The sequence below is a fragment of the Phyllostomus hastatus genome, unplaced genomic scaffold, assembly GCF_019186645.2.
Source record: "Phyllostomus hastatus isolate PE091 unplaced genomic scaffold, TTU_PhHast_1.1 phas_contig_37, whole genome shotgun sequence".
Lineage (NCBI taxonomy): Eukaryota > Metazoa > Chordata > Mammalia > Chiroptera > Phyllostomidae > Phyllostomus > Phyllostomus hastatus.
In genome coordinates, this window is record NW_025333867.1 from 10,194,191 (window position 1) to 10,207,795 (window position 13,605).

At 43.6% G+C, this 13,605-nt stretch overlaps 1 protein-coding gene across 1 annotated transcript in view; it reads left to right on the forward strand.

The window, feature by feature from the left end:
* Positions 1 to 13,605, forward strand: part of GMDS (GDP-mannose 4,6-dehydratase) — a 702,352-nt gene extending 688,747 nt beyond the window's left edge. Inside the window, exons 10-11 of the mRNA XM_045841727.1 lie at positions 12,863 to 12,931; positions 13,162 to 13,605. Of these exons, the coding sequence (XP_045697683.1) occupies positions 12,863 to 12,931; positions 13,162 to 13,224 (132 nt within the window). The 3' untranslated portion in view covers positions 13,225 to 13,605. The remainder of the gene's footprint in view (positions 1 to 12,862; positions 12,932 to 13,161) is intronic.

Below are 13,605 nucleotides of genomic sequence, written 5' to 3' on the forward strand. Positions count from 1 at the left end.
ATGGGCTAATTACCCTGTCTTTAGAGTCAGACAAACCTGGGTTTGAATCCACACTCTGGTCTGGAGTGAGGCTGGAGCCTTACTTTCCTCTTGTACCACAGAGGATCATTAAGAGGGTTAAACAGTGAGGTATGTAAAGTGTTTAGCACAAAGAAAGGACCAAATAAAATGATGTTGTCATTGCTGGCTCTAAGGGACCCCCAGCTCCCCTGACCCTTAAACCAGTCATCAGGCCTCACTGATTTCTGGATCTGATGACAGCCAGGAGGCCTGTCACTTTTGAGTCCTGAATCAATGGTCTTGGGAGGGGGCAGGGAGGGAGTGGAGGTGGCTCCCTGGCCCACTATAGAGGGAACCTCACAGAACAGCCCCCTGAGTGGAGGCCTACTGAGCCAGCAGCAGTATCCAATAGGTCAGTGGAAAATCAGCTCCCCCATTGTCAGCACTACTTATCATGCAAGTGTTTCAGGGACATATGTAGCCCGGAAACATAAGGTACCACAGTTATCTGCTTTACAGCCACAAGGTACCTAAAGCACTCAGTCTGACTGGTTGTGTATAGCTACCTGAATGTCCAGGGATGATTTCATGGGGAGGTTTGAAGGCCTAGTTCCTTCAGGGCTGGGTGCAGCACATCACCCTCTAAACCAGGCTCTCACCCTCAGGGACTGGCCCCCTGCCTAGTGTCCTATGCATAGAGCCATCCAGGAAGCATGTGCCCAACCCCACTGGGCACAGATGCTATGGGACCAGGTCCAGAAGAGGCCTCCCACCACCCTTTGCCACCTGACTGTGTGCTAAGTCACCCAGCTCACCTTTCCACCCAGCTTTGCGCAGGAACAAAACTTGAATGCAGTACTAAAGCTAAGCCAGACCAGATCCACAGGCTTTGACACAAGACATACAGCACCTGATCAAGCACCACAGTCCTAGCAGAGCGGCAAACAGTAGCCTAGAACAGCAGCCTTCAGATGCTTCTAGTACCACTATGCACTCATTTAGAGATGAAGAAAGCTCAGTTACAGAACTCGTGGCAGGGCAGAAGCTGGGCCTCCCTCTCTTTGCTCTCTTCTATATCATTCCTGTTCCCTGTATAGAATCCTGGGCAGGCTGGGCACGAGCAGGTGTTTTCACTTAAGAAATCAAACTTGGGAGGATGTAACAGTGGTGTGGTTAGGGCTGCTTCAGGTGGCAGCAGATAGCCTCCCTCCTAGGTTAGTAGAATCAGAGCCCAGGCTTTGAGCTCCTTCAACTTAGAGACTCTCACCTCCACAGTGGCCATGCTGAGCACCAAACTTCCAGGAGCCTTCACAGGGCTGTGTCTACTCATGTGAATCTTGAATCCTATGAATAGTCTCTGTACAGAACGCTTGAGGTATAGCAATAAAGCATAGTGAAAGTTACTTTGAACTGAGTCCCTAATCTTCATTTTGCCCACCATCCAACCCAGACTAGCCCTTTGTCAGTCTTCAGTCTTTAGAACACCGCTCTTCCCCAAAACTCAAGAATCCTAGGACCTCACAGTTGGCATCACTTTGAAAAGACACTCCTACTTTCTAGGCTAACATGCTTTTGTAGGATTGATAAGGTGAGAATTCTAGAACCACCCAACACTACGGTCTGCCTTTGTCCTTCTTTCCTGTGTTTATTTGCAGAGAACATCATGCACATCAAAAAAGACAAAGTTTCTGCTTGGTGGTTTTATCAAATTACTGAGCAGGAGAAACAATGTAGAGATACAAATATTCCCCCTTGTGGCATGAGCAATTCATCCCTTCATTTCCTCTGACATTTTGGAGTCTCTCTTCTCTGTTAGCTCTCAGACCCCTAGTTATTAAGAGTGATTGCACAGTGACCTATGACTCTGGAAATACTACATAGGAAAGAATTCTGACTTCAGAGTTGTGTCCTAAACATGGTCCTAGGGGCGAGCAGAGAAGAACAGGTCAATGGGTGCAGTATAGGAGGTATTGTGGCTTGGCATTACTGGTATAGTAATGGATTATGTAACAAGAATGTGATGTTTATATTTTTGCAATCAATAATTTCTCACATCTGGATAGACTTGTCATTTCCAAAGCATTTTCACATACGCTGAAGTGTTGTTTTAGGCAAGCTGGCAGAGTGTGAGCCAAACTCTTGCTTTATCTGTGCACATTGAAGCCACGCTTCATTGTGGGCAGCCGTGAGCTCAGACTTGCAGCCTTGTCAGCGAAGGCCTCTCTGAGTGCAATCAGAGCACCTGCCAAGGGTTACTGTGCAGAGTGTCACACTTGGGAGTCCCTACCAAAGCTTTCATCAAAGTCAACCTGATTATTTTCCACTGCATTTTCCTGAAAGGATGTTATGATTTTCTAGATGTTTGGTGACTAGTGATAAATCAGGCTTTTATGATGTCATGTGAAAGGCCACCTCTCGGACTTCCTCCTGCAACAAGCCATAGATTAAAAGCAGGACGTGCTTGTTGGCATAGTGGACACGGTTTGACTTAACCCTTTCTTTGCTTGTCCTAAGGCACAGCTAAAGCTGTCCACTAGCTAGGGTCATGGAATAAGGTGAGCTGCCTTTCCTGCACCTTCCTTTCATATGAATACAGCTGAGGCCTGTGGACACTGAGCCACTTTCTCTAAATTTATCAGACTACCTCATTTAAGAAGCTTTGGCATCAAATCAAGATTCAAAGCAAGAGAGTGTGTTATGTTGAATGGTGTAAGAGATCATAGGTAATTTTATAAATAATATTTTAAAAAGAGTCTCTGATTCATAATCATGAAAATGAGAGGTTTCCTTGAAAAGGAGATAGTAGCTAATGCCAGTGGGTTGTGATAAAATGTTATACTTTGCTGGTAGCAGTGAAAATCCATACAATGTATTTGAAAACAATGAAAAGGTTCTCATTCAAGCCAAAATCCTACAAGTTCTCTATGAATTCTCTCTTTCCCTCACCCCAACATCAGTCTATCAGCAAGTCCTCTTTCCACTGTACCTCCAAAGGATATCCTAAGTTTATCCATTTCTTTCCATCTTCCCATGCTCACCACTGCCCCTCCAGTCCAGTTGGCCACCATCGCTCAGGACATCTGTGGCCACTGTCTCCTCTCCTATGCTGCCCCTCTCTAACCTAGCACTGTACCCACGATGAAATCTGAAATGTCCAGCAGAGTGTATGCCTGCAGTTCTTAAAGCCTCCAGTGGCTCAGAGCAAAATCTAAGCTGCAGACATTGCGTAGCAGGCAGATAAAGGACTGTACATGTTTAAGTAAAGCAGGTTTTTTCTCTGTAAATGAGTAGATATTTGCACACACACACACACACACACACAGGGAGGGGAGAGAATGTGGTAAAATTTTTTATAAAAATCCAAGCAAGTTTCAGTGCTATGTCCCATTTGTTGAGATCTTGTAGAGAAGAGAAGAGGCTCCTTAGTCAGTAAGGTAAGTTTGTGGTTACAGTTTCACTCCAGCCAGGATTTGGCTCACGCAGAAGGAAGTAAAGGATGGGACACCATCTCAGGAGCCCTCAAGAGGTTGAATGTGTCCCCATTTGTCCAGAAGAGGAACAGCCTTTCCACCTCACACCCCAGGAGCTGCCAGAGCAGCAGGACAGGACACTGACCTCTGACCCTGTGTTCTGGACCTAATCCCTTCAAGAGTAACCAGATGTTTCTAGGTTGGGTGGCCCAAACACAGCAAAGAGTGGCAGATTTTTTCAGGAGGGAAAGGGGTTATGCATTAGAGTTGGAGCATGGTGGGCAAAAATAACTCACACACCCTTTTTAAAACGTAGCTAGAAATCAGTCCCAAACTTACTTTCAAAAATTACATTAGTGTCAGAAAAATCAGACTTTGAACTACATCAAGTTGAGTTAGCCAGATTTATAATGGTGGCCTACCAGCTACAGGTGCTCTAATCCTTACAGTTGAAGAGACAATCAGTGACAAGAGAATAAAGTCTGTGACAACATGGCTTTGCCAAGAAAGGCCTGGGCTATATGAGACAGATTATGCAGAGGGCCAGATGTTATCTGACTGACCATTGTTACCACTTTGACCTCTTCTTGGGCTTTGATCCCCTTGATCACTCTGTGCAGACTCAGTGGCCTTCTCTCTGCTCCTTAGACTGAGTGAATTGCTCCCTAAGGCCTCTGTCCCCCAAAAGACCCTCCTACCATGGGGCTTCAGGTGACTGGCTTTTTTTGTTGTTGTTCTTGTTATTCAAATCTCTGATCAAAAGTTACCTCTTTAGAAAGGTCTTCCCCACCCAACCCTCCCACTCTTAGTCAAGTTCAGTTCCTCTTCAGTCTTCTGCCCAGTGCTCCCCCAGAGTGGAAATGATCTTATTCATATCTCCTGTGCTCTTGACTTGTCTCTCCCTTCTGGAATGTAAGCTCATAAGAATGGCCTCATCTTGTCCATGGTGGCTTCCCCAGCATCTAAAGGAATAAATGTTTGGCAGCAAACAGTCAAGAGCATGTAAAATGATTACAATAATTGGGGGAAAGCAGAATACAAAATTGCATACTCTGGTTACCACTATTGAAAAAATGATTTAAAAATAGAAGTTTGGTTGGAATGCAAGGGTAAAAGTAACATGTAAGTATGAAAAAAAAAACACAAGACAACCCATGTTTTCATCTACTATGTTACTACAAAAAATTAAAAGAATAGCTTTTCTTTAATTGGGTGATAAAAGCAACAATAGCTAGCCCTAAAGGAAACCTGTATATAATGAATTAGAATTATTACTAGTACCTGTCCTTGTATAATCTTGAATTCTCATAACATCCCTGCAAGATAGGCTGTTTTTCCCATTTTACATGTTTAAACCCTGAGGCTCAGAAACATTAAGGAACTTGCCCTCCAAAGTCACACAGCATAGTGGCTAAGCCATGATATGAAGCCAGGTTTCTCCAGTGATATCTCTGTTGTTGGTTCTAGTCATCTTTTCTTGTTAAGCTAGAATTTATGTAAAGTGAAATGCATAGATCTTCACCACATAGTCTGATCTGCTTTGACAAATATGTACAGTCAGGTACCCTATACTCTTATCCACATAAAAACACCACCCAAAAGTTCCTTCATGGACCTTCCTGCTGATCCCCTTCCCTGACTTCATTTCTATCACCACCAATTTGCTTGCCTGTCCTGAAACTTCCTATTGTATGATATGATGAATCATATACTATGTACTTTTCTCTGTCCATCACTTTAATTCAGCATTGGAGTATGTTGGTATTTCCATATGTTCATGTAGTCTTTCTCATTTAGAGAGCTGTTTGCCACTCAAACTAATATAGCATAAAGTATATTGTTTAAGGACTTTCTAGGGAGGGTTTGTCCTACTGAGCCTTGTGAGTGCTGGACTAAGAACCAGAAACCCTGGCTTTTAGTCCAAAACCCTACCATGGCTTTGTGACAATAATCGGTATCTCCACAGATACATCTCTGTGTAGATGCATTCAGGTATAGGATTATGTTTCTCTTACACAGATACAAAAGAAAGAATGCCAGGTAACCATGTGGTACAGACATCTGGCAGCCTGGTAAAACTCTCTATTAACAATGACAATAGGAAACCAAATGAATAAATAAATAAAATCATAGAAAACCTAAAATCCATATTAATATTCACCTTTTCTCCTTGCCTCTCAAAGACCTTACTAACAAAGCTCATAGTCATTGTCTTAATTTTTTTCCAAATATAAAAGCCCTCAAAGAAACAACCAAAAAGCAAGAATTTGGATGTGGTAAGTTCCCTGATTAGTCCTAGAGTTTAAGTTGCTGGGGGAATGAACATTAGAATGAGCGTGTGGATATACATTTGAATTTCCCTGTCCTGTCCTTTCTATTTTGGTTGGGGAGAGGGATGGATGTCTATGGTTGGATGGCTAGATGGCAGAATGGGAGGGAGGGAGAGAGAGAGGGAGGATTATTGAAGTAAGGTTTCTTGAATTTGAATGACCTAATATATAAGTTCAGAAAAAAAAACAAAGGAAAAAATATCCCATCTGTATCGTGGAGGCATTCATATTATTCACAATATTCTTTAGTACTAATGTTCAAAGGGAGTGGGGGAAACTTTTCTAAAGAGTGCGGTAGATTTCCTAACAAACTGGAAGGTTAAGGAAAATCAGCATCAGCATCGTCTTGTGGGATTCGAGGTCACCTGCGGCCTGAGCTGGGCTTCCTGGATAAGAAGGTCCTTCCCTCAGCGTGCAGGCTGGAGATAAACCAAATGACAGAGCTGGGCTGGAACCCCCACAGATACTTCGTACAGTGCTTTCATCCTAGGAAATAGGTCACCTGACACAGATACAAGATCTCTTGAGTTGCATTATGAACGTGAACAAGTGGAAGTTAATTAGCTGATGTATGTGAAGTGGTTTGAGAGTAAAAAGTACTAAGTGGCAAAAGAAAAGCAGCTCCTGTCTCATGCTCCAGAATGCCACTTGCCAATTATGTCACAATGATCTTTAATCAGTCCACTTAAAGGTGCTTTATCTCCTTTCCTCGGGGTTTGTGTCACCTCCTACCAGCATGGGTAAGTCTTTACACCCTGCATCCAGCTATTAACTGTAACCAGTAATTTCCAAAGAAGATGGTGCTGGCTTTGAAGCTTGGAATGCTGAAGTCACTAACAGTCTTATCTCCCTCTCATTAACTGGCCCTGCACTACAACTGTGAGTCAGCCCCCATGTCAGCTGGTTAGGGAAGAAATCGGAACTGGGAAGGCCCCAGGAACTGTACTTAATTTGGCTTTTCCAATTTGATACTCCTTCAAGCACCAGGGATCAAGAAATAACACCAAAAAAATTAACTCTACAATTATAATTAGAGAACAGGTACAGAAAGATCTGGGACCTCATAAATATGTGTGATGTAAGACTACATCCTCCAAATCTTATTTGCTCATTTTATTTAAAGTTCCTATTAAATACTCACCTATAAGTACCTATAGCTCCCCAAAAGCTACCAGGTACAGCTTCTGAAAAATGCTTTTCCATCTCTGCTCAGCCCACTCAAACCAGAGCCTTGTTGAACAGTACAGGCCCCAAACGCCTGCAGGGCCCAAAGGTGCCGATGGCTGAAGTGTTCCTGTTCCTGGCACTTTGCTCCAAGGCCACCCTGCTCCTCTGCCCATTAGGGGGAAAGGCTGAGCTTCAGTGTGACATAAATTGTAGGCAGTACATATGTCCACAGAGGATAGTACACCACTGTCCTTGTCTCCACACGACTCAGGCATGTCTGCCTGAAAGGAGTTCCTCCGGAATATTTTTAAAATTCTTATTTAAAAGGAAATTGAGGTGTTTGTGTCCTGTATCTCCCCTATATAATTGTGCTGTCTGTGTGTCTCGTAGAGCCCTTTTTGCCTCACTACATTTCTGTTTATGCTAACTGTATTTTTAAAATACAAATGAAAAAAGATGTGTCTATATGTATGCTGCACTAAAAATGACAAGTTTTCCCTTTATAAAGTGAATCCGTTTTTAAAAAAACAACAGTAGGCTTTATTTACAAGTGGACACATAGTGAAGACAACATTCTCATTCCCTTTCCAAGAAAGCTGTACCATGCCAGATTTTCACTAGTGTCTATGACATACGTGTAGGGAGATTTCTTTCCCTTTGGTAGCTCTTAATAACTACTGATTCCAAATGACAAATTCTACCAATTGAAACTAAGTGGTTCCCAGCCAAGAAAAATGGGATCAAGTGAGGGGTCACAGGATCCTTGGAGACCCCACCTCGGGCATTACCCAGGAGGTCAGCACAGCACATCCTGAGTTATAACTAACGGGGGCTCACGTGTGAGGCCACCAGTGGAGGTGACAGTGTCAGAGGGCTCGGCCAGGGAACACATATGTTGCCCCGTGCCAATCACCTCCCCAAAGCTTCTGCCTGGATAACTGAGAATGGGGACACCGTGCAAGGCAAGCTCACTCTGCTGTTCTCCCTTTGCCACTTTATCTCCACTGTCAGAGTGCTTGTCAGAGCTGGTGCTGACCGACTCAATTTCCCTGAGGTTGAGCCCAAGCATTGTTTGTGCTCTGACGGCATTCTGTCAGCCCTGCTGATGGACAGTCCCACGGGTCCAGCTTCCTGAGCAGACGAGACGGCCCGCTGTTTTCTCCGTGTCTCTTATCGCTCCTTGTCATTAAAGGAGATGCCTAGCTTCAACTTCAATTTGTGCTGAGATACAGCAGTAACCAGGAAGAGAGAGGGGAAACGTTCCTTACCGTTATTAAGGCCACTGCATTTCTTACTGCTCTGAGGTTTGCTCCTTCTTTGGGAAGATTTCAATCAAAGGATATATTTATGAGCATGTGGATTGAAACTGCATGATAAGAGACAATATATTGCACCACTCTCTGGGGGAACTTTCAGACTTCAGTTTTCCCCCGTTCTTACTGACTCTCAGCTGCATACTTCAGTCTTGGGTGAGATATTCTTTGAAGCTTTTTCCATTTTCCTGAAGCTTTTTTGGTATTTTTTTAGCAGTTTTGTCTTTCTAAAAAGAAGCATTTCCCCAAGAGTAAATCTTTCCAGCTCACTCTCTATTAGCATAAAGTTAGATCAGTAACCAAATTCATTGGCATTCTTTTATTCCCTTGGAGCCTGAACTATTCCACAATTTTGCTTTTTTAAGAAAAGTGGAAGGAAAGAAATGAATGCTGAGTGTGCTCCAGCTCCATAGCTTAGATTCTTGACGATGTTTAACCAGGGTTCTCATCAGTCTTAATTTTCCTTATTAACATCCTCTGTCTATACATCTTCTTTTTCATAGAACTTGAGTCAATTTCTTTCAATATGAACATTAGAAATTTAACAACATCCTGCCAAAAGAGCTCACACTCTTAAAATATTTCTCCACCTAAACAGATGTCCTTTGCAAACCTTACAAGCAGACCTGTCAAGGGAATGTGGTATCCAACACATAATTTGAAATAAATAGTAAAATTTTCCCAATACAATCTCAAAAGAGAAAGAAAAAAATGAGCCCATGAACTTTGAAAGATATATGATACAATCTATTTAATAACATTACCCACAAAGATTTTCGGGAAAGTGGGTGGGTATCAAAGGGATTTAATGTGTAGAATAATAGTCAAAATAAAATAAAATTGGGGGAAGGAAATAAAAATAACTAGTGTCATTTAAAGATATGTTGTTATCTTGATGTAGATGAAAAGGTGCCCAGGAGACTGGAGGAGAGGAGACTGTAGTTAGAGTAGAAGATAATGGCACAGCATGGTCTCTGCTTTCCTGGACATGACGTTAACTACTGTGGGTTCAGAAACTGACTTAATGACTTTTCCAGGATTTGGTCTGGCCCTTTATCGGTTCACTATAACAAGAACATAAGCCGAGAAAGCCTGAAAAATTGCTGCAGCAAAACATTCCTTCCTGCTGCTGTTGTTCGCAGCTTTGACCACTGGCCTTGGCCTTTAGGGTTTATGGCTAGACAGAGAGGACAACTCCTAAAGGTCGAACAAGTCAATAGTATTTAGGGACTCTGAGAAAAAGGAAAGAGGCTCTAGACATCTGGACATACACATTTTCTCTTGCTCATGCTGTTTTGCTGCTATAAAATGCTCGGCTAACCATAATTGAATTTGACAATAATAAATCACATGTTGAAACTGTAGAGCTCACCTAAGGAATAGCATTGGAAATGGTGAAGACACCAGAAGCCAGAGTTCAGGAAATGTCATATTCACATAGAAATGCTTCAGATTTTTCTCAGAGCTTTATTGTCTTATTTATAGAAAGGTTCCAGACCACCCAATGCACAAAGTCCATTCTGGAAACTATACATAAAATCATCAATTTAATTCAGCTTTTGCTCTTGTTGTCATACTGTAGCTTTAAGCCTATAAACAAAGAAGAAACTGAACTTTCAAAAAAGAAGAAAAGAGTAAAACAGATGAACTCATGCTTCTTTCTCATCCTTAGTTGCTGATCACACCCTAGTGGAGAGGACTTGTGAAATTTAAAAGGAAACTGTTTCAGCCTTATTTTCCTCTTACCCAACCCCACTGCTCTACACAATCCTCTGAGAAGAGCAGTTCCTGGTGTCCATAACCTCATTTCTCTTCAGGCCAGCGGAAGCCTTATTTAAAGAGGCCTTTCCATGCCCTTGCACTCCTATGCCAGGCCCTCTCCGTGCCACCTTTTAAGGACACCTTGTACCCCAAGCCTTGCAAACCAAATCATTTACTACATCTTTTATCTGAAGAACACACAGGAAGAGGAAAGAAGTTCCTTCAGAAGGAATGAAATTTCAAATAGGCTGGGATGTTTGCAGTCTTCCCTAAAAGCTGTCTAGGGAACAAGCACAGGAGCTGCTCTAGATGTTAGCTCAGTCGAATCTGGTATAAAGAGCCGCTGTTTTGTTTTGATGGAGCTTCATCCTTTCCCTTCACAAGGTCTTTTGGTCTAATTAAATTTCAGGGAGACAGAGCCTTGGCAGGAGGTTAAAGTAAGCTGCTAGACTGGAATGTAGGAGTTGGGCTCAAAACTAAATTGGGAAGTTTAACTGGGTGCGTCTCTGGTTTCAATGAAATACTTTTACAGTGTATGGTAGCAATGTCTGTTTCTAAGCTTTTGAAAACCATTTTTCTTTTTCCTTAATTGTAGTTCCCTAGTTGTTTTTATATTATGAACTACTTGTAGAAAAATACAGGAAACATAATTACAATACAAAGCTCCCTTTTCCAAGCCTACTGAGGTCATTTGCAGCCAAACTTGGTTTTAGGGTTTTGCTAACTATAAGTTCAGAGCCATGAATTGCATCCTATGCAATACTGGTTGATTTACAACAAGTGTTACGTGATTAAACAATAACTATGTTCTCCAAACTGTGTAACTGCTATAGAATTGGAGGGCCATATTGCTTCATGATGCTACATTTCACAGCTCCCTCTGGGGAAAAAATGGATATCTGTGTGTGACTCTTGCAGTAAAATAGAAGTATTGTAGAACTATATACATATTTATTTAGTGTAAGGAAAAAGAAATAAATTCATTTGTTTTTCTATCTTTATTTCCAGTTCCATGTAGCACTGGGTTAAATTGCCAATTATTAATTTTTGTATCCTACCTCTCCTGAAGAATCTGTATATGGACTTCCAGGCCAGCAGAAATAACTTGTTCTACTATTATTAATACTCTGGAGAGGAAATCAGTACTTCATTGTATTGTGAAATAGAACGCCTTTGGGAGTTTGATTTATTCAACGCTAAGAAGTTGTGATTGATGGATGATTGAGAATGAGAGTTTTGAAAGTACTCTGTTGAAGCACAATTTCAGGCAAACAGTACCGATACTTAGAAGTGCATCCAGACACCCTATGGTAGGAAAAGTATACCAGAGAAGGTGAGCACACAAAGTGCGCTGGAGAACACTCTTGCCCTGCTCCTCCTGGCCTTTTCACTGTGAGTCCATAACAAATCTCCTAGGCCTGCCTCCATAGGGGGATTCTGAGAGAAATTAGTGGGCAAGGCTTTTAATTGCAGCCTGATTATCTGTTACTTTCAGTTGATATAACTGGTAGTGCAAATAGTGTCTTAACGAGATATTTACCTTGTTTAAAGTTCAGTGATTTTCATATTGCCTCCACAGTCTTCTGTTTTGAGTACTCATATCTTGTGTACTATTTGGTGAATACATTTGTATATGGAAAAGCAAAGTGTTTATCTTACCCCCAAAATGGTCAAGTACTTTTCTTTCTTTTTCCTTCTTCGCTCATTCTTTCTTTCTTGCCCCCTTCTCCTTCCCTCCCCTCCTTCCTTTCTACAAGTCATCATGAAATGCTCATCTCAATTTTCTTCAGAGAGGTGTAATATGAAATTGGTGAGTGAGGGCTAAGATGCAGGGTTAATTTATTCTCCTCTAGTTTTCTTTTAGCAAGTTTTCCTTCCAAGGAAATCTTTTAAATGGATGGAAACTCTCCCTTAAGCCCTAGTGTGCTTGTAGTTTCTGCTCACTGGTAACAGCTGAGAGAGCGGACCCTACCAGTCAAGGGCAAATTGTTTGATAGTTTTTAGTATTTTGATAAGGCCCTGTCAGATGGTATGAGAAACTCAATTATCAAGCAAATGGTGGCCCCAGCCTCTGTGCAGGAGCCGGAGGTTCGAGGTTCGTTTGAAAATTAACTTGATCCTCCAACGGAGCGGTTAGGGGACACTGTGCAACGGCAGTGCTTGCTCTTCAGAGCAGTGTTTTTCAAACTGCCTGTTGCCTGTCGGTAGTGGGTCGAGATGAGCATTTTCTACAAAACGGAACAACCGAAAAGAATAGAAAATACTGTAGATAGGGCTCCTGGAAGTCAGGGTGAGGACTGCTTCGTGAAGCTTCAGTTTCGTTGGAAAGAACTGCTCAGCCTGGAATTGACGGCGGCTGGGTAGTAAATGGGGCACACAGCCCCGCCTGGAACGACGTCTCTAGACCGCGTCTCCACGCCGTGCTGGTGGCTTGGGGCTGACGCGGGCGTCCCTGCACCGAGAGGAGCTGGTGGGGGTGGGGGCGGGGGACTGTGATTTACTCACTTCTCTCTCTTCTCGCCTGAGAAATGTAGTAATTCGAAACAGTTCTCACAGTAGCGTCCCTGTCAACTTCATGTGTATATTTTAAAGTCACTGAGCGTCCGTGGGACGCGGTGCACGGGCGGAAGGCTGTCACGGTCCTCACCCGGCTGTGCAGCGCATTCTTAACCGCTCCCAGAGCCAAGACAATGTGCCCTGAGGGGGCCAAAAGGAGGGAAGCGGGAGTCTTGAACGCAGACAGCCTGGGGAGGACAGGAGTCCCTGCGTCTCCGGACTGCGACCCCAGACTAGCTTGTTTCTTTCTCCCTCTGCCCTTTAGGACTTTCTGCAAGGAGACTGTACCAAAGCGAAACAGAAGCTGAACTGGAAGCCCCGGGTCGCTTTTGATGTAAGTGTCCTCTTTACGGTTGGGCCCGTAAAGAGCCCGCTTGCCGCAGGGCTAGTCCCCACTGGACAGTGGCCGCCTGGGGCAGCTGGGCACTAAGGCGCCCAGGATGGAGGGCGAGGGAACAGGGTGGAGGATGCCATGGGAGTGGGGCTGTCGCAAGGATAGAGCGACAGAAACCCTATTCTTACCATCCACCCCCCCCCCCCCCCCCCCCCCGTCCCGGGTCCTAGGAGATGGTACGGGAGATGGTGGACGCTGATGTGGAGCTCATGAGGAACAACCCCAACGCCTGAGAGCGGCCGTCCAGCCCCGACCCGCCCGGCTGGCCTTCGTCCGGGTGGAACCAACACGTGCGGGGCCGCAGGAGTAGTCCCGGAGGGCGGGGGATGAGCGGTGCGCCCTTCCCGACGGTTGCTGGAGACCCTCGCTGCCACTATGCAGTGGTCCCGCCAGCAAGACTGGGGCCGCTCAGGTTTGCAGCAGCCGGGAAGTGGCACTCCCGGTTCAGCCCACTTTCCTTTTGTCTAGGCCTCTTCTGAATGATTTTATAAAATCAACTAGATGTTTTAATCACATGTTCTCTTTACTCGAAATTATGTCATTAGCTGAAATCGTGAGGCTTTCAAATGGTTTTTCTTTTTTCTTATTAAAAATGGCCTTTCTATGAACCAGCA